The sequence below is a fragment of the Macaca mulatta genome, chromosome 10, assembly GCF_049350105.2.
Source record: "Macaca mulatta isolate MMU2019108-1 chromosome 10, T2T-MMU8v2.0, whole genome shotgun sequence".
Taxonomy (NCBI): Eukaryota; Metazoa; Chordata; class Mammalia; order Primates; family Cercopithecidae; genus Macaca; species Macaca mulatta.
This window is the reverse complement of record NC_133415.1, coordinates 34592245-34619394: the sequence shown is the minus strand read 5'-3', so window position 1 is coordinate 34619394 and position 27150 is coordinate 34592245. Positions and strand designations below refer to the sequence as shown.

The 27150-nt window shown below is 44.3% G+C and overlaps 1 protein-coding gene across 12 annotated transcripts in view; it reads left to right on the top strand.

The window, feature by feature from the left end:
• CECR2 (CECR2 histone acetyl-lysine reader) overlaps window positions 1-27150 on the top strand; it is a 197764-nt gene that overhangs the window by 100669 nt on the left and 69945 nt on the right. For 11 of the 12 annotated variants that reach the window (XR_013399582.1, XM_077950793.1, XM_028828022.2 and 8 more), the window contains exon 2: window positions 11752-11846. Coding sequence is in view for 10 of the 12 variants with exons in the window: in XM_077950793.1 (XP_077806919.1) it covers window positions 11752-11846 (95 nt within the window). In the remaining 2 variants the exon portion in view is untranslated. Of the gene's footprint in view, window positions 1-2431; window positions 2631-11751; window positions 11847-27150 lie in introns of those variants that run through there. The other variant, XM_077950791.1, reaches the window with a different exon arrangement.

Genomic DNA, 27150 nt, shown 5'->3' with positions numbered 1-27150 from the left:
TCTTTTTTTTCCTTTGGAGGCAAGGTCTCTCTCTTCTCTGCTTGGTTCAGGCTGGAGTACAGAGGCATGCTCATAGCTCACTGCAGCCACGAACTCCTGGGCTCAAGCAGTGCTCCCTCCGCAGCCTCCTGAACAGCTTGGACTGCAGGCACGCACCACCATATCTAGCTAATTAAAAAAAATTTTTGTAGAGATGAGATCTCACAAAGTTGCCAGGCTGGTCTTAAACTCTGGACTCAAGCAGTCCTCCCACTTCAATCCCCCAAAGCACTGGGATTACATCCATGAGCCGTCGTGCCCATTCTAGAACTTCCTTTCGAAGGGAAGTATTGATGTACAGTGTTTGAGAGCACGTCAGCCTGTCTATTAAGTGTTTGAGTGTACTTCTGATAATATTTTCTGAAAATTTTTCTAAGTCACAATTTCTAATTCACTTGACAGGTGGGTATTTGACCTATAAGTAGGTGCACATTCATGATCATTAAAGCATCAATACTTAAATATTTATATTTAAACTTGTTTTGTTTTGTTTGAGACAGAGTCTCACTCTGTCTCCCAGGCTGGAGTACAGTGGCACAGTCTTGGCTCACTGCAATCTCCACCTCCTGAGTACAAGTGATTCTCATGCCTCAGCCTCCCTAGTAGCTGGGATTACAGGCATTCATCACCTATTTTTTCTTTTTTTTTTGTTTTTGTTTTTGTTTTTGAGACGGAGTCTTGCTCTGTCTCCCAGGCTGGAATGCAGCGGTGCAATCTCACTGCAACCTCCACCTCCTGGATTCAAACGATTCTCCTGGCTCAACCTCGCTAGTAGCTGGGATTACAGCCACCTGCCACCATGCCCAGCTAATTTTTGTATTTTTAGTAGAGACCGGGTTTCACCATCTTGGCCAGGCTTGTCTTGAAAGCCTGACCTCGTGATCCACCCACCTCAGCCTCCCAAAGTGCTGGGATCACAGGCCTGAGCCATCACACCCAGCCTAATTTTTGTATTTTTAGTAGAGACAGGGTTTTGCCATGTTGGTCAGGCAGGTCTTGAACTCCTGTCCTCAAACAATCCAGCCACCTCGGCCTCCCAAATTGCTGGGATTGCAGGCATGAGCCACTGCACCCTGCCTAAAGTGATTTGAATAATGAGAATACAACGCATGCTGTTGAATCCTCAGAACAAGTATTGAACATGGTAAAGTACCCACCCACTCCTTTATTTATTTATTTAGATTATTATTTTGAGACAGAGTCTTGCTCCATCACCCAGGCTGGAGTGCAGTGGCATGATCTCGTCAGCTCACTGCAACTTCCGCCTCCCAGGTTTAAGCAATTCTCCTGCCTCAGCCTCCTGAGAGTAGCTGGGATTATAGGCACATGCCACTATGCCAGCTAATTTTTTATATTTTTAGTAGAGACAAAGTTTCGCCATATTGACCAGGCTGGTCTTGATCTCCTGGTCTCCCAGAGTGCTGGGATTACAGACATGAGCCAGAGCGCCTGGCCTTCCCCTCCTTTTAAAATGGATTCAATCAGGTGACCTCTGTAAACATCCATAACTTGCATTGATTGAGGTTGTTTTCAGGCTATTTACTGTCATTTCCCTAATTTCTTTAAGCATGCAAATTTCTATTACTCAAAATTAAAACAATTGAATTAGCAACTTAGAAGAAACTTTGTAAGCATTTGGATTGAAGGTAACTCTATTTTGTGAGAGATAATTATCTGTAAAGTGATGCTATTAATACCTACTTCTAAGGGTTTTGTGCAAAGTAAATAAGCTAAAGATTGGAAACCTGCTACCTGTCCCCAAGATGGTAACTGCTATTATTACTTAAAACCTTGCTTGCCCTTTTTTTTTTTTGAGAGGGAGTCTTGCTGTGTTGCCCTGGCTGGAGTGCAGTGGTGCTATCTCAGCTCACCTCAGCCTGCGCCTCCTGGGTTTAAGCAATTCTCCTGCCTCGGCCTCCTGAGTAGCTGGGATTACAGGCACATGCCACCAACGCCCGGCTAATTTTTGTATTTTTAGTAGAGATGGGGTTTCACATGTTGGTCAGGCTGGTCTCGAACTACTGACCTCGTGATCTGCCCGCCTCGGCCTCCCAAAGTGCAGGGATTACAGGCGTGAGCCACTGCGCCTGGCCAAAACCTTTCATTTTTTTTCCTTTACATTCAGCGTTTCTCTCTTCCTCGTGCCTGTATGTGCTTGTGCGTGGCTATGCTGCAGTAACAAGCAGTCCTAGAAGCTCAGTACTTAGCAGCCACAGAAACATGGGGGGAGTGTCCATCAAGTTTTTCCAGACCAGCTGTTGACTCTGCGCTTTCTGTCTTCCTTCTGCTTTCTAGATTAAAGGAGCAGTTCCTATTTGGGATAAAGGGAAAACAGCTGTACTTGAACAGTGTGATAATCGTTTCAGCTTCTGCTCAGAGGTGGCATATGTCACTTCACTCATATTTCATTGGCCAGAACATTTTCATGAGCAAGCCGTATGAACAAGTCTGATGTCAGTGAGGATGGGCAGCATAATCCTCTTATGAGAAGCCAGGAAACAATCGGAACACGTGTGAGATCTCTCTCAGCTGGGTGACGCGCGTTGAGGAACGTATCTGTAGATGCCATGAAAGCCTTAGGACAGGACTCGGTGAGCCCCACAGCGATAACAAAGGGGAGGGACAAAGGGGAAGTGCTTACTTCCCGAGCAGATTCCCCAATCTGCCTGATCATCAGACGCACTCGGGGCACTTTTTACAAGGTCCTGGGGCCGGGCGCGGTGGCTCAAGGCTGTAATCCCAGCGCTTTGGGAGGCTGAGGCAGGAGGATTGTTTGAGGCCAGGAGTTGAAGACCAGCCTGGGCAACATAGTGAGATCCCATCTCTACAAAAAGATTTTTTTTAATTAGCTGAGTTTGTTGGTGCATGCGTGTAGTCCCAGGTACTCAGAGGCTGATGTGGATCACTTGAGCCTGGGAGGTCGAGGCTGCAATGAGATCATACCACTGCATTTCAGCCTGAGCGACAGAGCAAGAACCCTGTCTCCAAAAAACCAGCAACCCCCAGCCCCTTGATAACCATAGGTCCCAAGTCTCAGAATTTTATTTCTTGTATTTAAAATGGGATATATAACTGTCTTAGTCCATACTGTTTTGCCATAACAAAATATCACAGACTGAGTAATTTATAAAGAAAAGAAATGTATTTCTCCTAGTTCTTCAGGCTGGGAAATCCAGTATCAGAGTGCCAGCGTCTGTTGAGGGCTGTTGTGTGGCACCTTGTCATCCCATGGCGGGAGGCAGGAGGATGAGAAGGTGAGAGGAAGTGAGCAAGACCGCAAAACTCATTTGCAAAGGAAACCAGTTTCTTGATAACTACCCCACTCCCAAGATGGCATTAATTCTTATTCAGAGCCCCCCTGACCCAAGTTAGGCACCACCTCCCTACACTGTTGCACTGGGGATTAGCTTTCTAGTACTTGAGCTTTGGGGGACACACTGAGACCAGCAGTACTTTTCATGGCCTTCACGTTTACCTGCCATTCAACACACACCACCCTTCCAGTACTAGGAGTTGAGAATCAGAAGGGAAAGCATTCGTTTTGCCGGGGTCATTTCTCCCGGGGCTGGTGAAGTATTCTTGGCCCACGACAGTGCGTCATCACTGTCTCTCCCCCAGCAGGGGGGATGATCATTACTGCCAGTTCTTTATCTTGGGACCTCATTCCCATGATGGACAGCATACAGCGCATCCTCTTTTGATGATAACATTCTTTTGTTCAGTAAGAATCCAATTCTCTTTTCTTCACTATAATCCTATCCGGGCTGTTCCTAGTTGTCCTACCTTTCCAGATTTCGTCTTGATTGGATTTCAGGCATGTCTGGAAATCTTCATTCATACGCTCACCTCAGCATTTCTTCTTGGCGGTGATCTGCACGTTGCTGGAGTACTGTGCCGTTGCCCTCTTCTCTTGCATGCCTGCTGGCTCCTGCTGGCCTTTCAGCCATTGCTGTCTTCATAGCAGCATGGCTCTGCCGTGGCCTCCATCACATTGCGTGGAAAAACGTTACTGTTTTTTTGCCTGTCCTCCCTTCTAGATCTTTGCTACTTGAGGGCAGGGTCCTCTTTTTTCTTCTTTGTGTCCCCAGCACGTAACACAGAGCCTGGCACATAGTATGTCTTCAGATACCACGGCTGCCTTTCTGCTTGTGTGGCTTCCCACTATCACAGGTCCATAAGATGCTGAGCTGATTGAATTGATTCAGTCACAGGAACCTACCACACTCACAGACAAACATACTGAAATTGTATATAAAATTTTCTGTGGGCCAGGTATGGCGGCTCACGTCTGTAATCCCAACACTTTAGGAGGCTGAGGTGGGCAGATCATTTGAGGTCAGGAGTTTGAGGCCAGCCTGACCAACATGATGAAACCCCATCTCTACTAAAAGTACAAAAAAATAGCTGGGGGTGGTGGTGCATGACTGTAGTCCCAGCTTCTCGGGTGGCTGGGGCTGGAGAATCGCTTGCATTTGAGAGGTGGAGGTTGCAATGAGCCATGATAGTTAAAAAAATAAGAATAAAAAATTGTATCTATGCACATTTTTATCATTCTCACGCAGGAGACCAGGACACAATCATGTAAGAGCAACCGGAACTAGAACATTGGAAGATGAAGTCCCATGTTAAACTTCTAGGACCTTATCTCTGGCATCACTCACCATCCGCCCCATCTTTTATCTCCTCTATTTCTGTTTATCCGTTAAAGATACTATAATGTTTTCTTTTCCTGGACAGGAGTAAAACTTAACTAAAATTTTCCTTGTCCGTTTTTCTCCACCTACAGTTAGTTGCAAAACCCTATTGACTGTGTGTCTGAGACTGTTCTTTCATCGTTTCTTTCCATTTCCGCTGTCATTTCTAGCATTGGCCCCGTCACCTCTTCCCAGACTAGACCAGGGTTCTTCTCGCCCTCCAGTCTCTCCCAAACAGTGTGATCTGCAGACCACATCCAACTTAACCTTCCAAGTTTGATTATTCTCTCTTTTCTTTGTTCAAAGTCTTTGGTGACTCCCCAGTACCCACACAATCTCCAACTAATTCAGCAGTGATCTCCTAGTAGCAGAGAATGATGATTCCAAACCTCAGAGGCCTGGAGCTAGATTCCAAAGCAGCTCTGAACAGAAATTCTCTAATGACACCTCTCATTTTATCTTTAAGAGTCGTGCAAGTATTTAAGGTAAAAATATCCTCCCAAACAACAAGCAACAACAACACAAAGTCAAAGTCTCTAGGAACCTATGCCATTTTTACCCTGTGGCTTTTTATATTCCAGCCACACACCGTGAAACCCAGGGAACACTCACATCCTAACTGGAAAATGGGGTCTAAGCGATGAAGTCCAGATGACTCTGTCTGGTATCTGAGGCTGTCTGTGGTCAGCTGCGAACCTGCTTTTCCAGATTTTGTCTCTGGCCATGCGTGTCGGGTATACTAGCCACCTAGTATAATTGTTCTAGTCACCTAGGAAATTGTGTTACGTATTAGGGAGACACCGAAGACTTTTGAACAAAGAAAAGCACAATCAAACTTGGATTCATCGAACCTAGAACATACTGCATAGTTTCCAACTTTCACAGTGCTCAGGAATTTGTTAATATGGGCTTCTTGTTGTTGTTGTTGTTTTGTTTTGTTTCTGAGACACTCTGGCTCTGTCGCCAGGCTGAAGTGCAGTGGGTGCGATCTCGGCTCACTGCGACCTCTGCCTCCCGGGTTCAAGCGATTCTTCTGCCTCAGCCTCCCCAGTAGTTGGGATTACAGGCACTCACCACCACGCCCGGCTAATTTTGGCATGTTAGTCGAGACAGGGTTTCACCATGTTGGCCAGGTGGGTCTCGAACTCCTGACCTCAGGTGATCCACCTGCCTCAGCCTCCCAACGTGCTGGGATTTCAGGCGTGAGCCACCACGCCTGGCCATATGGACATTTTTTAATGGGAGAAGATTCATGGAGCTGCTTTTTAGCCTTTTTAAACTTCTGGAGCCAGTTTTAGTAATTTACACGTTTGTAGAAAACCCCGTTCTAGATTTACGCATATATTGGTATAATTAATATTTTCCAGTTAACCTAATATTTTAGAGTTGTAGTCGTATTTGAGGGAGGAGCTATTTTGGTTTCCTTTGGGTGTTACTCAGCATCGAGCCAGTGACACAGCTGTTTGATGGAAGGCTGAGAGGAATGACATGGTGGCAGCAAAGCAGCAACACGGACCTGGCCAGCCTTTGGGGACTCCTGGGATACATCTCTTGGCCAACCGAAAGTGTTATATAGCTGGTTTCAGGTCCCTCACCATTATACCCACTTGAGCTGATTTATACTTTACAGTGTAAATTGGCATGAGGCATGCCTTTGGGATTAAATTAATTTATACCAAGTTAGAAAGCATCAGCTGTCAAAGTCAGGGGAGCCTTCTGGAGGCCAGGGTGCTTTTTTTCTTTCTGTATTCTGAGCCCACACTCCAGGCATTCTCTCTTGGATAGCAGCTGGGACAGGCCTTCAAGAGGCCTGCTTTGCATCTCCTTTGTGTCCGCGCGGTTCCGGGTCCGATACGAAGCCAGATCTTTGACAGAGATGCTACGCAGTAGTTGGTGCCTGTGCAAATTAGGAAGATTTGTAACCCTCTTAAATAAAATACGACAAACATGTTTTTTTTCTTTCTTTAAACATTTTCGCCCTCCTTAAATACACTCAAAGGAATTACGGTGACCGAGTGGCAGTAGTGCAAATCTATGATCTCGATCCTTAATCAGAAGTTGATGAAAAGACTTTCTGTCCTTACTACCCTTTTAGCAAAAGATTAATGAAAATGTATACAGGGATTAGACACACATCAAACAAGAAAAGGTACCTGTAATGTTATTTAAGAAAAAGTGTATTAAGTGGGTTGTTAGGGTTACAATAAAGGCATTTAGCAATATCCTGCATATGTCACCTGGCTGTCTCCAGTCTGGAAATTATCTTCGTGTATGAGGCAGGCAGGACTTTACGAAGTGCAGAATGGTTAACTGCTTTTCGTAAGAGGTATGGTGAAGGCCCTGTTTCTTCTGCTTCTTCCCGCTGCTGTGCGAGGTTGGGGCTAGTCCCCTTGCTCACTTCTGAGTTCTTTTCCCAGCAGCCACTGCACGGCTCGAAGGATTTGTTGTTGAGGGTGGAGAAGGTGGAAGGATGTTGAACAGACTTTTCCCTAATGAGCTGTGATGCCAGCTGCAAAGGCGGCAAATCCTGTTACTCCCTTCAGCTACTCTCTGAAGCTGCAGAGGGGCAGTGGTAACGGGGCTCCCTGCCCTATGCTGATTAGCTGTCTTTTCTGCTGTTTTTCCCCCCTTCCTCTTCTGTCCCAGAGCATCTTGGCAAAGTTCAGATTTCTGTGCTCACAGCTCAATGCTCACAGTGAAAAGGAAATACAAAAGAGGAGGAGAGAAAGTGAGAAGAAAAAAGAGAGAAAAGGTTGGGGTGGAGATTTTTAGTAGAGTCCCTTATTGCCGTAGTCTAAGACTTAAGCTCTGGGTTGAAACCTTTAAGTGGTAAAGCTTTGCAAGTAGTAACCTGGATTTCCAGATTGGTCTTGCAGATAGTTTTATTGGCACATGAACACCGCAGGCCGTGTTATTAAAAGCATTTGAATTTCTGTTGTTCAGAAACCTCTGAATTTTGAGAAGGATACTCTGCTGTTTTTCCACAAACTATCATTGCAAGGAAGATGAAATAATTGAAAGGTAAATGTTTCCATGTAGCGTTTACTGTGTGCCATTGCTTCGTTTAATCATTACAACCCTTGAAAACAGACACTTTGAATGTGATAAAAATTTTTTTGTAGTAAACACATTGTAAAGTGGTCAGTTCAGTAATATTAAGTAGATTCACATTGTTGTCAAACAGATATCCAAGACTTTTTCATCTTCCAGATGCCAGCCGCATATCTGAAACACCATGCCCGTTAAAATATTGGGAAGACATTTTAACTGATTAGCCCACATTTTAACTGTTTGGTCATTTCTTTTATTCAGCAGGATTAAAAATAGCTTTCCTGTTTCTTTCCTTCTTGGCTGTTTTGATATAACATTCTCCCTCCGTATTTCATCACAGGATGGTGAGACCAGGGCTTGTGTTTACTGTGCCTTGGTTTATCCATTTGGTACTGACTGCGGGGAGTTATAGTTACTAAAGGGAAAGAGAAAAGGCTTTGCTCTCCAGGGGTTCATCACCTATTCTTGGTTCTCATCTTTACTGATTCTGCGTTTGTAAGTTCTGCTGAGCTCCAGGGGTAAGTGCAGCGATGACTTCATGACCTCACAAGTTAGCTTGGACCTGCACAGTTTTTGGTGGGTTTTCTGGGTGGCTTCTGACACGTTAAACGTAATATCCTAGAGTTATATTTAAAAAGCAGTTTTACATTTTGAACCCTGCTTTTAATGACTTCATGAGTTAGTTACTATATTCCAGGGATGGTGAAATGGGGAATATGGCAGGTAAGGGAGAAGAGATGGAATATTTAATAAAGGATGCAGAGTTCCTCTCGCTACCTGTGTCCTTTTCAGAGACCATTTAAGCCTCTTCAGTTCTCCTTGGAAGAGCTAGTCCAGCATCCCTGATACTCTACTTTCCATTGTGTTCTGAAGAAAAGACATTCCTGACATTATTGCTACAATGTAGAAAACTTGTCTTGCCTCCTTGGAGGATAGTATTGTAGCTAGAACCTAGGCAGCGCTGGTGAAAATGGCCGTGATAAAGGCGGAAGCCAGTAGACGATGTATGTGTGCAGAAGGCGGAGATGGAGAGAAAGGTAATTAGATTTCCTGGAAACCACATAGCGAAAGCCATCCTCTGAGGAGATGCCACATGAACCATATGGCAAACTTTATGCAGTCCTCTCCTTGGGAACACCCTCCCGGTTCTTAGTTTATCTTCTCAAATGTGGCCTTTGTTATTTATTTATTTATTTATTTACTTATTTCTGTAGAGATGGGGTCTCGCAGTGTTGCTCAGCTGGTCTTGAACTCCTGGCTCTAAGCGATCCTCCCATCTCGGCCTCCAGTGTTGCCTTTATTATTTAATTTGGTACTTCCATGCGTTAAAAAATCTTAGGAGAAACCAGTTAGTGCAGACTGTAGCACCTTCCATCACGATCCGATTGTGCTCTTAGTTTATGATGGCAGGGGAGGGAACAGAACAGGACCCATAGAAACGTGCAGGGGTGCACGGACGGCCGCCACAGTGACAGCGAGCACTGGTGGCAGCAGCGTGGGGGAGCTTGGCTGGGAAGACTTTGCAAGTAAAGTTTCTCCCCTGAAGAACTACAGTACGTACGGTTTGGTGGAGGGACGGGATTTCCACCCAGGGACAATGATACATGTGAGGGCTTAGAGAAAAGACACAGTGGTTGGGGTGGTGGTTGTAATTGTAGAAACCATCAGGCCTTTCTAGCATGAAGAACACTGACCCGGGGGGAGCAGCTTGGTAGTGGGAAGAACGCTGGACTCGGTGACCTGGGTTTCCACTCGGCTCTGTCACTGATTTGCTGAGTGCCCTTGGAGAAGCCAATTAACCTTTCTGGAACTAGTTTCTTTATCTTGTTGTTGTTGTTTTTTCTCCCTTAAAAGAGACAGAGTCTTGCTGTGTTGGCCAGGCTGGTCTCAAACTCCTGGGCTCAGTGATCCTCCTACCTCAGCCTCCCAAGTATCTGGGACTGTAGGCATGCGACACCACACCCGGCTAGTTTCTACATCTTTAAATTGAGAGAATGGAAATATGTGATCTGTAGTTTCATTTCCAGCTCTAACTGATTCTGACTTCCTATCCAATGAGATGGCCTGGGACTTTTTGCTTTGAGGATTTCGCTTCTGTTGTAAGTCACTGGGAGGCTTGCCCAGTGCCCAGCTTAAAACATGAGCCGATCAAGTCTTCCGTCGCCTCAGCTGGCCTTTACTTCTGGCAGATCTTGAATTCCTGTTTCTCCTTTCTCTCGTTTAGTAAGTCCTTCAGAACCTTCCTCCTGCGCTGCTGCTTGGGCTAACATCTCCCCTCCCACCCTCCACCACTAGAATTCCTTGTATATACACAGCAGCTAGATTAGTCTCACTTTGCCACTCCTCTATAGAAATAAACTGAGGTGGATCTCCATTGTCTCCCGAAGAAAGGCCAAACTCATTAGCTGGGTATTCAGGATCGCCTGTCAATCTCAGCTCACATTACTCCCCTCCACATAATCTACAGAATAGTTAAACTGAACCTGATATCCTCCTGCACCTGGTCATGCCCTGCCTCTCTGCCCATTGTCACTCGGTCACAATTCCCATCTCACGAAATCTCCCAGGCTTCCACAGCAGAAGTAATCCTTTTCTTCTCAGCTCCCATAGCGTGCTTTCTGTACCTGCTGGTACTGATTGGTTTGTGTTTTTTGTTTGTTTGAGACAGTGTCTCACTCTGTCGCCCAGGCTGGAGTAGGCCGGCATGATCTCATTTCACTGCAGTCGCCGCCTCCTGGGTTCAAGCGATTCTTGTGTCTCAGCCTCAGTAGCTGGGATCACAGGTGCATGCCACTGCACCTGGCTAATTTTTATATTTGTAGTAGAGACAGGGTTTGACCATGTTGGCCAGGCTGGTCTTGATCTCTTGACCTCAAGTGAGCCACCATGCCTGGCCAGAGCCATATTATTTCTATATGAGAAGCAAACCACCCTGTTTTGTGTCTGCTACCATGTAATTGCATTAAGATCAGAACTTGCATCTTACGTACATCTCGTACTTTTCAGAACCATTAATAAGATTGTCAAAAGTTTGGTTTTTCTGGGGATTACTGATCTAGTTATGAGCAAGTCAAACTATAGGGAGCAGACTCTTCGGAAATGATTTGCATGCAGAAGATTGCATCCTGGTTGAAAGAATGTGGGCAAACTTTTCTAATATGAGACCTGATGACCTAGAAAATACTCTGTCATCTAAGAAAGTACCTGCTTATTTTGGGGTTGTTGAGAAGGGAAATAGGATCTCCTAAAGTTCCCCACCGCCACTTTTTGTCCAGTGGCCCCTTTCCAAATAATTCCTTGTTGGAATACCGTGTCGAGGCAAGCTGAACCCCAAGGAAAGCAAAGGCATTCACACAGACGTTACCTCATTCTGTTTAGATGATGTAAGATTAGCCTTGGTTCTCGCAATCACCTTTCATCAGCCATATAGGTGTGGTGTCCCAAAATAAAAATTGTCGTTATCACTTACTAACACATGCCGTTCAAAATATAGTGGTTCTTTAAAGCTGTTGCAGATGGTTTATCTCTTGAGAAGATTAAGTGAATGACAAATACTTGATAAACAATTACATGAGCGCTCCTTTCCTCTCTTTTGCGATTAAAATAGAAAGCAGTATAGCACGTTTGTATTTATACTCGATTATAATCAGAGAGTTAAGCTCTTTAATTATGCAGCTAGAATTGATTTATCAAAAAGAGTTACGTGTGTTTCTTTTCATGTGCAGGTAAGAGGAATAGGGCTGGGGAGGGAGCAGTGGGAGAAATAAAACCCCAGGAAAACGAAAACGTGGAATCTGGTTGCTCTTCTCACAGTAGCCAGAAGGAAGGGCAGAGCTGATCTCTGGGAAGTCCTTCCGCTACTGGGACCCTTCAGTTCTTGGGGCTTGTGCTGGCGGTAGGAGGGGCGGTGTGTTTTAAGAAATCTCTGTCTGTTTGATTTCTCAACTTCCCTCTCTCCCTCCCTCAGGAGTTAGAAGCTGCTCTTCACAGAGATGATGTGGAGTTTATCAGTGACCTGATTGCCTGCCTGCTTCAGGGCTGCTATCAACGAAGAGATATCACGTGAGTAATTCTGATCTTTCTAAGCATTTCTTTTTTTTTTTTTTGAGACGGAGTCTTGCTCAGTCGCCCAGGCTGGAGTGCAGTGGCCGGATCTCAGCTCACTGCAAGCTCCGCCTCCCGGGATCACGCCATTCTCCTGCCTCAGCCTCCCGAGTAGTTGGGATTACAGGCGCCCGCCACCACGCCCGGCTAATTTTTTGTATTTTTTAGTAGAGACGGGGTTTCACCGTGTTAGCCAGGATGGTCTCGATCTCCTGACCTCGTGATCCGCCCGTCTCGGCCTCCCAAAGTGCTGGGATTACAGGCGTGAGCCACTGCGCCTGGCTCTTTCTAAGCATTTCTTGCGCGGAGAACTAATTAACCAGCCGTAGTGATGTTTCCTGTGTCCTGTGACAAACCGGAACCGATCCTTAGCCATCAGGGGACAGTGTAGATGGAGGACCTACATGTGAGTTCCCAGGCTGTATTTGGCTCATTCCGCAGTTGAGCTTTTTTATTCCATCATAATCTTTGAGTTTATTTCATTCTCACAAATCCGTATGGCTTACTCTTGGATACCCCAGCTAACATATTTTAGTGTAGAATTTCTTTTTTTTTTTTTTTGAAGTCTTCCAACAGTTTATTAGAAAGAATGTAGACTTTTTTAAAAAATCCCCACTATCATGAACATAAATTGAGGTTTTCAGCCCTGGTATCAACTGAATCAAAAAAAGAAATAAAAAATCCAATAGCGTATGAAACATTTTTCACTCATTTGCCATACTCGACAGTGCAAATACAAATCTGGTCTAAATGTACAGACTCTCAACCAGCAATGTACAGCTTTCTTCGTCCTCTATGCTGAGATGTAAGAGCTTGAGGGTCAAACAATACCAAATGTATAGGCTTCAAAAACCATCTAAGTTAGGGCATTCTCTGGTTATAGCTAAGATACACCTGGAACACTGACAAATGAACACTTAAACATAGAATAACGTGATGTAAATTTTTTGAAAAATAAATGTTAGTGGAACAATCCTGAAGGATAACACGAATAGCAGGTTACCAGTAAGGTGTCAGCCAATTTGTTCCAGCCACTTTTGAATCCATGTTCTGTGATCTAAAATTTAGTTCTCTTTCCCTAAGCTGGGAGCTTCCTATAATGTCAGTATCTGTGTTATGAAGAAAAGGAGACTTAGGTGAGATGTTTTTATTTATCACAACAGCTACATCAATTGCCTAGGACCTCAACAGCTTCATGAAAGTGGGAAATGTTCATGCATAAGGTTATTGCCTTAGCTGACTTAAAATTGCCCCATACAATGGTACATATCAACCCTTAGTGAAGCCTTTTAAAAAACAAACAGGTTGAAAAATGAGTTAAAGTAGGCAAATACAGCGTCTGCCTTTAGAGCTGTCAACTCAGGAATTCTCTCAATTATGAAATCTTGCAGAGAAGTTCTTTTTCTTTTTTTTTTTTTTTTTTTGAGACGGAGTCTCGCTGTGTCTCCCAGGCTGGAGTGCAGTGGCGCGATCTCGGCTCACTGCAAGCTCCACCTCCCGGGTTCACGCCATTCTCCCGCCTCAGCCTCCGAGTAGCTGGGACTACAGGCGCCCGCCACCACGCCCGGCTAATTTTTTGTATTTTTAGTAGAGACGGGGTTTCACCGTGTTAGCCAGGATGGTCTTGATCTCCTGACCTCGTGATCCGCCCGTCTCGGCCTCCCAAAGTGCTGGGATTACAGGCTTGAGCCACCGCGCCCGGCCCGAGAAGTTATTTTTCTTTCTCAAAATCCAGGTGATGACAATATTCCTTACTCCAGATCTGGCATTTTTGCATCATCACTGTCTTGTGAATCATCATCTGCTCCATCTACTTCTGGTAAATCTACATTCTCATCACCACCCATGTTGTTCATCATCTCAGAGAAACGATCAAAATTAGACCTGTCTTCATCTGAAGCATCTTCCCAGTCTTTCCAGTTATTGAAGTCGACTAGTGTAGAATTCCTTCTTCTTATATTTGCCTTTTTCTGATTTTGTTTGCAGTATTGGTAAAGTATTGCCTGAGAAATCAAAACTAGTTTTTATTACGTTTCTGCCATTGAGTAGCTTCTGTTGGTTCCATAGCCAGCAGCAGTGATGTAATTAACTTGCAGCCGAAGCACCCTTACCCCTTAACCCCTTACCCCTTAACGGCAAGGTGTAAACAGCTCTCCCGTGCCTTTGAGATGTGTAGAGACCTTGAGCAAAATGTGATGTATGGAAACAAAGGAGAGTCCTGGTAGGACCTCTTGTTTTGATCTTTACTTAATACACATTTCTTTGCTACGTGTCTATATAGGACAGAACTACAGGGCAAGCTCACAAAAAGATGAGACGCAGTGGGTTTCCCAGGCTCTTGCCCTCTGGTGCCATGTGTAGGGGGTTTGAGTTGTTATGGTTTATGGTATGAAATTTTTTTTTTTTTTTTGGAGATGTTGTCTCGCACTGTCATCCAGGCTGGAGTGCGGTGGCGCAATCTTGGCTCACTGCAATCTCCACCTCCCAGGTTCACGCCATTCGCCTGCCTCAGCCTCCCGAGTAGCTGGGACTACAGGTGCCCGCCACCGCGCCCGGCTGATTTTTTGTATTTTTAGTAGAGACGGGGTTTCACCGTGTTAGCCAGGATGGTCTCGATCTCCTGACCTCGTGATCCACCCGCCTCAGCCTCCCAAAGTGCTGGGATTACAGGCGTGAGCCACTGTGCCCGGCCAGTATCCAATATTTCTGTTCTAATGCATTCAGTCTGTTAGGGCTGGGAAATGATGCTTGTTGTTAATGAGCAGTAAAGTTGTATACAGGGGAAGAAAGAGATGTCAGTGCTGTTCTTCTCAGGGTGGGAGTCTGCGTTCCTAGGGGAGACTCACTGCTTCTGCACTCAGTATAACGACTTTTCCCCCTAGGATACCTAGGCTGTATTTATAAATACAAATACACATAAAGTATACCTTAGAATATTGTCTTCCGTTCTCTATTTAGGATGCAGACTTGGGAGTTTGTATTTTTTAAGCACTGTTAGAGTCATACCTTGTGTTTAATTCCACATTTTCATAACCTGGAATGTTTTTTCATTATAGCAATCAGTTTTCTGGTAACCACATTTTCCCTAAATGTCATCGTCAAATAATCCAGTCTGAGAGCTGACAGTTATGTCTAGCTTTTAGCAGTTATAAACACATTATAATGCATAGCTTTGTACAAAATTCACCAGGTTCCTGAAAGTGCTTCACTCAGTCAAAAGATATGCCCATTTAAGATCTTCGTTTTAAGCAAGGCTTGAAGGTTTTTGCCAGGCTTCCCGTCGCAGAGGTGGTTGTGTTTTAGCCTTAGATGATCAGTGCATGAGATTGTCTGCTTGCATGATCCTTGTGAGCCCTCTGTAAACAGACTAGTAGGTACTGGCAGCACAAACACTCACCAGGTCTCTTAGAGCTCACCATTCTGACAGGGAGGTCCACTAATGATTACAGTACTGATTATATAGTTGCCAGTTATGTAATTACAATAGTAAGTGCTTAGAAATAAAAATACGGCCGGGCGCGGTGGCTCAAGCCTGTAATCCCAGCACTTTGGGAGGCCGAGACGGGCGGATCACGAGGTCAGGAGATCGAGACCATCCTGGCTAACACGGTGAAACCCCGTCTCTATTAAGAAATACAAAAAAGTAGCCGGGCGAGGTGGCGGGCGCCTGTAGTCCCAGCTACTCGGGAGGCTGAGGCCGGAGAATGGCGTGAACCCGGGAGGCGGAGCTTGCAGTGAGCTGAGATCCGGCCACTGCACTCCAGCCTGGGTGACAGCGAGACTCCGTCTCAAAAAAAAAAAAAAAAAAGAAAAAGAAATAAAAATACAACATATTAACAGAGCGTGTAACCTGGGGTAAGAAAGTGATTTGTGAACTGAGCCTTCATATATGGGCTGTTTTCTGTCATAGGATATTCCTCGATGGCAGAGTTCATCCCTCTAATTTGTCCTTCTGTTTAAAATTGGTCTTAACTAATTCTGCTTGTTTGTTCTTCCAGATGGTGGTTACAAAGTTATGTCATGTTCTTTAAGAAATCCCCTTATCTAATCATTCTAGCTAGAATCAAATAAACTTCTGAAGAAATTTGGGCAAAATTGACATCTCTGCAGTATGGTCTTTTTTTTTTTTTTGGACAGGATCTTGCTCTTTCACCCAGGCTGGAGTACAGTGGCAGGATCCTGTCTCACTGTAGCCTCGACCTCCTGGGCTCTAGCAGTCCTCCCACTTCAGCCTCCTGAGTAGCTCAGTACAGGACCGCGCCACCATTCCCAGCTGATTTTTAACAAATTTTTGTAGAGACAAAGTCTGTGTTCCCCTGGCTGGTCTTGAACTCCTGGTCTCAAGTGATCCTGCTGCCTTGGCCTCTCAAAGTGCTGGAATTACAGGTGTGAGCCACTGTGCCTTGCCCCTACCAGTATTTATTAAATAATAGAATACCGTATCCCTATATCTGTCTTTAATTTGCTCAGTTTATTGACCTTGGTTTTTTTCTTAATATTCTTTTGACTTTCTAGGATTGTTATCTGTCTCTCTTTTCAGTGTTAATGTTCGTGTCTACTTCAGGCTGTATTAGTTATCCACTGTTAAGTAACAAACTACCCTAAAACTTAGCAACTTAAAACTACAAAAATTTGTAATCTTACAATTTCTATGGGTCAGGAACCTAGGCAAACCACAACTGGGTGTGTTTAGCTCAAGACAGTTTACAGGGCTATGATCAAGGTATCAGGTGACAGCAGTCATCTTGAAACTTATTACTCATGTATAATATGCACGCATACACACACACATACACACACACACACACACACATACACACACACACACACACACACACACACACACACACACACACAGAAACAGAACAGTGCTCATTTCCTGGTTCTACAGCTCAGTGAATTTTCACAAACTGAACACACCTGTTTAACGGAGAACCTGGACAGGAAAGAACACTACAGTCTATTTGACTTTTTTCCCTGAAGGGAATTGCCTAAAGTGATAGTTACGCTGTCCAGCCAGTGAGCTCCCACACGCAGCTACTGTGAACGGACACTCATTCTCGCCTGCAGTTCTACTTTGATCTCATTCTAAAGAAAGAGAAATTTGGATCAGTAAATGTTTACCTGTTATGCCTCCAAGACTAAGCTGTTATATGCCGCTAAAAAAAGTTACTTAATTTCAGCTGGGCGCGGTGGCTCACACCTATAGTCCCAGCACTTTGGGAGGCCGAGACTGACAATTCACTTGAGGTCAGGAGTTCGAGAGCAGTCTGGCCAACGTGGTAAAACCCCGTCTCTACTAAAAATACAAAAATTAGCCAGGTGTGGTGGTGCACACCTGTAGTCCCAGCTACTCAGGAGGCTGAGGCGGGAGGATTGCTTCAACCTGGGAGGCGGAGGTTGCAGTAAGCTGAGATTGCTCCGTTGCACTCCAGCCTGGGCGACAGAGAGAGACGCCATCTCAAAAAAAAAAAAAAAAGGAACTTAATGTCTTTGTGCATAATTTGCCTCATCTATAAAATGGAATTAATGACAGTATTCAATTAGATTATTATGAGGATTAAATGAAATGATTAATGAGAGTAATCATCATGTATAGAAACACTATGCCTAGTTCCTCCAAAGGCTCAGCAGAAAACAGATTTTGACTCAGGCAACTTCCCGTATCCTTTTCCATTGTGGTTTGCATGTTTTAGAACAGGGGCCAGCAAATGTTTTCTGTAAAGGGCCAGATAGTCAATACTGGCGTGCATCACGTAATGTCATTTTGTTCAGTGGCATACCTCATATACGACAGTGGTCACACGAGGTTGTGATAGAGATGAATATTTTTGTCCCCTAGAGAGGTGGTTGCCCTTGTAACATGGTTGCACATGCATTACTCACATGGTTGTGATGCTGGTGTAAACAAACCTAGTGTATTACCAGTCACATAAAGATGTAGCACATACAGTCATGTACACTACGTCATACTTGACAGTAAACAACTCTTACTGGTTTCTGTATTTACTATGCCGTACTTTTAATCATTATTTTAGATTGTATTCCTTCTAGTTTCGTTTAGTTTTTTTAAGACAGGATCTCACTCTGGCACCCAGGCTGGAATGTAGTGGTGTAGCCTTGACTCCCTGTAACCTCCACCTCCTGGGTTCAAATGATCCTCCCACTTCAGCCTCACAAGTAGCTGGGATTCCAGGCGTGTACCACCAGGCCCATCTAATTTCTTTATTTTGGGGTAGAGATAAGGTTTCACCATGTTGGCCAGGATGCTTTTGAACTCCTGACCACAAGTGATCTGCCTGCCTCAGCCTCCCAAAGTGCTTAGATTACACGTGTGAGCCACCAAGCCTGGCCTAGCTGTTTTGTCTATAATACACAACAGCCTCGGGCAGGTCCTTCAGAAGAGATTCCAGAAGAAGACATTGTTACAGGAGATGACAGCACCATGCATGTTACTGCCCTGAAGACGTTCCAGTGGGACAAGATGTGGAGGTGGAAGACAGTAACATTAATGATCCTGACCCTGTGTAGGCCTAGGCTGATGTGTGTGTTTTTGTCTTCATTTTGAACAAAAAAGATCAAATGTAAAAAATAAAAAATTTCAATGATAGAAAACAGCTTATAGAATAAGGATATAAAGAAGGCTGCCACACAGTGGCTCATGCCTGTAATCCCAGCACTCTGGGAGGATAAGGTGAGAGGACGTTTTGAGGCCAGGAGGTCGAGACCAGCCTGGGCAACATAGCAAGACTCCGTCTCTACTAAAAAATAAAAATAAACGAATTAGCTGGGCAACATAACAAGACCCCGTCTCTACTAAAAAATAAAAATAAAATAATTAGCTGGACATAAGCTACTAGGGAGGCTGAGGTGGGAAGATCGGGAGTTGGAGGCTGCAGTGAGCTATGGTCCTTACTGCACTCTAGCTGGGGCTACAGAGCAGAAAAAAAAAGAAAAAATATTTTTATATGGCTCTAAAAAATGTTTTAGGCTGTTATTACAAAAGAATCAAAAAGTTAAAAGTTGGTCGGGTGTGGTGGCTCACGCCTGTAATCCCAGCACTTTGGGAGGCCGAGACGGGCGGATCACGAGGTCAGGAAATCTAGACCATCCTGGCTAACACGGTGAAACCCCGTCTCTACTAAAAAATACAAAAAACTAGCTGGGCGAGGTGGTGGGCACCTGTAGTCCCAGCTACTCGGGAGGCTGAGGCAGGAGAATGGCGTGAACCCGGGAGGCAGAGCTTGCAGTGAGCTGAGATCCGGCCACTGCACTCCAGCCTGGGCGACAGAGCAAGACTCCGTCTCAAAAAAAAAAAAAAAAAAAGTTAAAAGTTTGAAATTTTTAAATGTCATAGTAAGCTAAAGATATTATTGAAGAAAAGGATTTTTTAAAACAAACATAGTATAGCCTAAGTTTATAGCATTTAGAAAGTTTACAGTGAAGTACAGTCATGTGCCTGGCCTTCACATTCATTTACTGCTCAGTTATTGATTGACCCAGAGCAGGTTTAGTTCTGCAGGCTGCACTCATGACATGCGCTTTATACAGATGTACCATTTTTAAAATCTTTTGTACCATGTCCTTGCTGTACCTCTTCTGTGTTTAGATGTGTCTGGATCCACAAATCCTTAACATTCTGTTACTGTGGCTTACCGTATTCAATACAGTCAGCTGCAGTATCGGGGTGTAACCTAGGAGCAGTGGGCTGTGCCGTATAGTCTAGGTGTGGTAGGCTGTACCATCTAGGTGTATGTCAGTACACTATGATGTTTCCACAGCAACAAAATCACCTAACCATGCATTTCTCAGAACATATCCCTTCTGTTAAGCAGTGCGTGACTATTGTAGGCCCTCACTCCCAGCAGTCTCACTCTGTTCCCCAGGCTGGAGTGCACTGGGCCAGTTGTAACTCACTGCAGCCTCGAATGTCTAGATTCAAGCAGTCCTCCTCCCTCAGCCTCCTGAGTAACTAGTATTCCAGGCGCACACCCGCCTTGTATTTTAGGCTCTGTGTTGCAGCTACCCAGCTCTGTCACTATGAAAGCAGCCATAGGCGATACAGAAAAACCAATAGTGACTGTGTTTTATTAGAACTTTCTAACTACTGAGGTTTGACTTTTATATCATTTTCACCTGCCGGGAAAGATTGTTTTTCTGTTTGTTTGTTTGTTTTTTCCCCAACCTTTAAAAAATATAAAAAGCATAATTATAGGCTCTTTTTTGTTTGTTTGTTTTGTTTTTAAAGGGGGTCTGGTGCAACGTCTCATGCCTGTAATCCCAGCACTTTGGGAGGCCGAGGTGGGCAGATCACTTGAGGTCAGGAGTTCGAGACCACGTCTCTACTAAAACTTCAAAAATTAGCCGGGTGTATTGGCACGCACCTGTAGTCTCAGCTACTCGGTAGACTGAGGCATGAGAATTGCTTGAACCCGGAAGGCGGAGGTTGCAGTGAGCCGAGATCACACCATGACACTCCAGCCTCTGCGACAAAATGAAAGTGTGTCTCAACAAAAAAGGACATCAGGCCAGATTTGGCCCTCGGGCTATAATTTTCCAACTCCTGTATTTAGGAATCTAGTTACTATTCCAGTTCCACTGACTCAATCTAATCTTTAAAACTGAAATACGGAGGCCACATTTCCTTTCAACTGTACTGTCCAGCCTGAGGTTTTTGTACTTAGAGGATAGCATAACACTGTCTACTCATGGAAATGATACTAGCCAGCATGTTCTGTGTCCTGGACGCTGCCAACTGCTTCTCAAGAACACTCACTTAATCCTTCCGACAGCCCTCTCACAGAAAGTTCTCTCCCATCCTTCCGTCAAGGATGAGGAATTTGAGGCACAGAGAGGTTAAATAAATTGCCCAAGGTTACACAGCCAGTAATTGAGACGGTACAGATCTGTCTCCTAGACCTCCAACTCCTAACTGCAGCCCCATGCTATAAATGAGAAATATAGAAGAAAAGTGGTAAGTAAAGTGGTTTTCCTTGAACACAGGATTTTTTTTTTTTTTTTCGAGACGGAGTCTGGCTCTGTCGCCCAGGCTGGAGTGCAGTGGCCAGATCTCAGCTCGCTGCAAGCTCCGCCTCCTGGGTTTACGCCATTCTCCTGCCTCAGCCTCCCGAGTAGCTGAGACTACAAGCACCTGCCACCTCGCCTGGCTAGTTTTTTGTGTTTTTTAGTAGAGACGGGGTTTCATCGTGTTAGCCAGGATGGTCTCGATCTCCTGACCTCGTGATTCGCCCATCTCGGCCTCCCAAAGTGCTGGGATTACAGGCTTGAGCCACCGCGCCTGGCCGAACACAGGATTTTTAACTCTTTGGGCACACTAAGGAAGCCTGTGAACCCCATCTAAAAACAATGTTTTGAAATCATAAAATAAGATTACACCCAAACCCAATTATACTGAAAAATAGTAAAGTATTGGCCGGGTGTGGTGGCTCACGCCTGTAATCTCAACACTTTTGGGAGGCTGAGGCAGGCCACTCACTTGAGCTCAGGAGTTCGAGACCAGCCTGGGCAACATGGTGAAACCCCGGCTCTACAAAAAGTATTATACAAAAATTAGTGGGGTACAGTGGCACACACCTATAGTCCCAGGTACTCGGGAGGCTGAGGCAGGAGAATCGATTGAACCCAGGAGGCGGAGGTTGCAGTGGAGATCGTGCCACTGCACTCCATCCTGGGTAGCAGAGTGAGACCCTGTCTCCAAAAAAAAAAAAAAGTATTGAAGAATGAAATTTTTTGATATAGTTAGTGTTTTATTCATCTAACAGCAGAGCTAATGTCCCAAAATGACTGTCTTCAGGTATCAGTGAGCATAAGTGCTATTAGGAAATACCTGCAGTATCTATATGATTTCAGTAGAAATCAGATATTTCTGTGGACCTCTGCTTTAAAACGTGGGTTTTGTTTGTTTTTGTTTTGGAGACGAGATCTCACTCTTTCGCGCAATCTTGAGTGCTGTGGCGCAGTCATAGCTGACTGCAGCCTCCAAATCCTGGGCTCAAGCCGTCCTCTCACCTCAGCCTCCTGAGTAGCTGGGATGACAGGCAGGCACCACCGTGCCCATCTGAAAGGGTTTTTAAATCCTAGATCAATCTGCAGTTCATAGTCAACAACTTAGACATAAAAGGAACCTCATCATCGAGTACAGTTTATTTGTTTACCTGAGGAAACGAAGGCAAAACAAAACTGGTATAAGCCTGAGAGACACTGAGAATAAAGTCTCAATTCAAATGATTTTCAGGAATTTGTTCATTTTGTTGCCAAAATAAAGTGGTATTTTACTGGGTGTGGGGCATGGCAGCTGGACTCCAAGGTGGCCCCCATGATGCTGGGAGCCCGGTGTTCCCGTATGAGACACGGCACTGGGGGCATGTCAGGCACATGCTCGTGTTCACTGTCACACTCTGGAGGCGCCCCTTGCGGCTTGGATGAAGCAGCAGCCGCTGGGAAAGCCCACGTGGCTGGGAACGCGGGTGGCCCTGAGGAGCTGAGGGCAGGCCTTACCACAGCTGTGCATTCTCCCAGGAAAAACTAGGCCGTAAGAAAGAATGTTAGGCAAATAATGCGAGTCACAGAAGCATACACACCAGTGACGTATTCTTTTAAGTGAAAGGCAAGGAGAACCAAATAAGGATACATATATGTGGAAAACACAAAGATCAAGAGAAAACTTGTCGCAATTCAGGAAAGTTATTAGACCTAGTAAGCAGGAAGAAGACAGAAGGTATGAATAAGCACAAGGTAACCTGGAAGGTGGTGGTTGTCCAACCTTACAGCACAATCACCCGAGGGTGGTTAAAACACAAATCACTGGGCCACACCCACATTTAATTCCGTAGGCTTGGGTGGGGCCTGGAAATTTGCATTCTGTGCAAGTTCTGGGTGGTGCTGATGCTGCACGCTGCTGGCCCAGGACTTCGCTGGAAGGTCGCTCATCGAAGGCATTGCTCACATTCTGGTTTTCAGCTCAATGGTGAAAACTGGGTTCTTCATTTCTGACCAATCTTTGCCTTTCTCTTTCAATATAAAACTTAAGCAGAGTTTTGATTTGATACTAACATATTCTTTGCAACACTACATACTTTTTCTTCTGTATTATCCGTGGAATTGCAAATCTGGTCAGTGAGTTTTACGGTCCTGTGTCAATAAAAAATAGGAATTTAATGGCTCTTTCAGCACCTTTGTTTCCCATTGGGAAGCAGCCTGGCAAAGTGAGCGCTGGGTGGAAAATAGGAACTTCCGGTTTGCTCTTCGCTGTCAAAGTAAAGCTGCAATTGAATCAAACTGTTTTGAGCTTACGGTTTAAACAGCATAAAAATATGTTTCATTAAATACTCATGATGATGATACTTACTGCTAAAATGTTTTTCCTTTCGTCAGTACATCTTTAGTAGAGTGCTCCTTATAGAACGCAAACTGATTTGTGCTTCAGTATGGTCTTCCCACACTGTCCTGTGGCTTACACTCTTAAACCGTAATTCATCAACATTGTATATTCAGTTTTTCTTTTTTTCTTTTCTTTTTTTTTTTGTTTTTTTTTGGAGAGAAGTCTTGCTCTTGTCTCCCAGGTTTGAGTGCAATGGCTTGATCTCACCTCACTGCAACCCCCACCTCCTGGGTTCAAATGATTCTCCTGCCTCTGCCTCTACTTCCAAGTGGCTGGGATTAAGGTGGACATCAACACGCCTCGCAAATTGTTGTATTTTTTAGTAGACACCGGGTTTCACCATGTTGGCCAGGCTGTTCTCAAACTCCTGACCTCAAGTGATCCGCCGCCTTGGCCTGTGCTGGGATTACAGGTGTGAGCCACTGCACCTGGCCTCATTTAATTTTTAATTATGAATCTAGCGTTGCATAATAGATTCCCTAGTTTAGGTCACTTATAAATAAACATTTAGTGTTTGGGGTTCTCTTTACAGAAATATCTGTCATCTTTTTAGAAATCGCAATACTTCTGTTAAGTATGTTCATCGTGTCTTTATTAAAATAGGCCAGTGTTTTGTGACAAATGAGTGCACCACATAGTCTCCTATGAAGGAAATAGACATTTCTGTCTTCCCAGAAAATTTCCTTTGTAGTCAGTCTTCCCTATACCTACACTGTACACCTGGCAACCACTGACGTCATTTTTATCGCGATAGTTGGAGCCTAACCTGTTCTAGAACTGTATGAATGGGATCACACAGTATGAAATGAACTCTCACCAGCTTATTTCATTAACATAATGTGTGTATGATACTCATCCATGCCGTTGTTTGTATCAGTGGTTTATTCCTTTGAGGTGAGTGGGGGATTAAATTGTATCTAGTGAAAAATATATCACAATTTATTTAATCTGTTCTTGTGATGAAAACTTAGGTTGCTTCCAGTTTGAGGCTATTATGAATGAAGCTGCTGTGAACATTTGCATACAAATGGTTGTGTGCACTTACTTTCATTTCTCCTGGGAATTGCTGTGGGGGTCACAGAGTAAAAGTATGTTTGACTTAAACTGTGAAATTATTTTCCAAACACTTGGCAACATTTATATTTCCACTAGCAATATCCGAACAGTCCCGTTGCTTCATATCTTTTTTAATTTTTATGTATTTATTTTTGAGAGAGAGTTTCGCTCTTGTTGCCCAGGCTGGAGTGCAGCGGTGCTATCTCTGCTCACTGCAACCTCCGCCTCAAGTGATTCTCCTGCCTCAGCCTTCCAAGTAGCTGGGATTACAGGCATGCGCCAGCTAATTTTCTGTATTTAGTAGAGACGAGTTTCACCATGTTAATCAAGCTGGCCTTGAACTCCTGACCTCAGGTGATCCACCCGCCTCGGCCTCTCAAAGTACTGGGATTACAGGCATGAGCCCCCTCACCAGGCCCAGTTGCTTCCTGTCTTTGCCAACATCTGCTGTTTTTAGTTTTACTAATCCTATTGTGTTTAAAGTGGCAGCTCATTGTGGGTTTAATTTCCATTTCCCCAATGACTAGTAATGTGGAATGGTTATTCACGTGCTTACCATACATTTGTATATGTCTTTTTTGGTGAAATATTTGGCCAAGTGTTTTACTTCTTTTAAATTAGGGATGTTTATTTTATTTATTTATTGACTTTTTTGAGACAGAGTTCCCACTCTGTCACCCAGGCTGGAGTGCAGTGATATGATCATAGCTCACTGCAGCCTTGACCTCCTGGGCTCAAACAACCCTCCAGCTTCAGCCTCCTGAGTAGCTGGGACTATAGATATGTGCCACCACACCCTGCTTATTTAAAGCAAATTTTTTGTAGAGACGGGTCTTGATATGTTGCCCAGGCTAGTCTTGAACTCCTGGCCTCAAGTTGCCCTCCAGCCTCAGCCTCCCAAAGTGCTGGAATTACAGGCATTATCAACTTTTTTAATGTTTACTAAGGAACTGTTTTATATTATTAATTTTCTTTACTCTTTGCTTTTTTATTTTATTGATTTCTCTTTTTTATTTCTTCTATTTACTTTGGCTTTAGCTTGCTCTTTTTTTTTTTTTTTTTTTTTTTTTTTTGCTTCTTTAGAGTACTGTTTTTAAACCTTTTTTTTCAAATAACAGGCATTTAAAGCTATAAATTTACCCTAAAAAAACTTTTCAATTTCCTTCTAACCCATGGTTGGCTGCATCCTGCGAATTTTGATGTTTATATTATCATTTAAAACATGTTCTCCTTTATTTCTTCTGTGATCCAAAAGTGTATTATTTAAATTAGTGATGTAGTATGTTAGTGGTAATACTGTTGAGATCTGTTCCTTACTGTTTGTGTATGTGTGTGTTTGGTCTGTTAATGAGAAGCCAGTGTTAAAATCTCTCTGATTGTGAATCTGTTTCTCCCGTTAGTTGTGGCCGTTTTGTCTCAGGGTTGTGGTGTCCTGTTACTAGATGTGTAGCAGTAGCTTTGTTATGTAGTCCTGAGAAGTTGTTCCATTTCTTCTTATGTGACACTCTGTCTCCACATCTGCTTTGTCTCATGTTAATCCTCAGCTTTCTCATGCTCACTCTGCCTGGTAAGATCATTTTCTGTCTTTTTAATATATTTATTTATTTATCTATCTATCTATTTATTGAGATGGTGTCTCGCTCTGTTGCCCAGACTGGAGTGCAATGGTATGATCTCAGCTCACTGCAACCTCCACCTCCCAGGTTCAAGCGATTCTCCTGCCTTAGCCTCCCGAGTAGCTGGGATTACAGGTGACTGCCACTATGCCTGGCCAATTTTTTTTTTTCTTGTAGTCTTAGTAGAGACGGGGTTTCACCATATTGGCCAGGCTGGTCTCAAACTCCTGACGTCGTGATCTGTCTTCCTCAACCTCCCAAAGTGCTGAGATTACAGGCATGAGCCACCACGCCGGGCCTCCTTACGTTTTTTTAAGTGTACAATTCATTGGTTTTTATGTATTCACAAAATTGTGCAACCATCACCACTATCTAATTGCAGAATACTTCCATTACCCTACATCAGGCACTTTGTACCCATTAGCAATCATTCCCTGTTTCTCCCCACCCCAGTTCCCAGCATCACTGTTCTCCCCTCTGTCTCCACAGGTTTCAGTGTTGTAGGCCCATCTTGTGATGAGCCATACGGGAAGTGTCCTTTTTATGTGGCTTTTTTCACTTAGAGTTATTTTTTAAGTTTTAACCATGTTGTAGCATGAACCAGTACTTCATTCCTTTTTTTTTTTTTTTTTTTTTTGAGCCGGAGTCTGGCTCTGTCGCCCAGGCTGGAGTGCAGTGGCGCTATCTCGGCTCACTGCAAGCTCCGCCTCCCGGGTTTACGCCATTCTCCTGCCTCAGCCTCCCGAGTAGCTGGGACTACAGGCGCCCGCCACCTCACCCGGCTAATTTTTTTGTATTTTTAGTAGAGACGGGGTTTCACCATGTTAGCCAGGATGGTCTCGATCTCCTGACCTCGTGATCCGCCCGTCTCGGCCTCCCAAAGTGCTGGGATTACAGGCTTGAGCCACCGCGCCCGGCCACTTCATTCCTTTTTATGGTCAAATACTACTTCATTGTGTGGTACACACTTTTTCTTCAGTTCATGGACATGTACGCAGGTTTTACCTTTTGGCTCTTACAAATTCTGCCGCTTTGAACATTTGTGTGCAAGTTTTTGTGTGGATGTGTGTTTTCCTTTCTCTGGGGTGTACGTCTAGGAGTTGGAGTGGCTGGACTGGTTGGTAGTTCAGTGCAACTTGGCGAAACTTCTGCAGCAGCTGCGCCACTTAGCCTTCCCACCAGCCGTGTG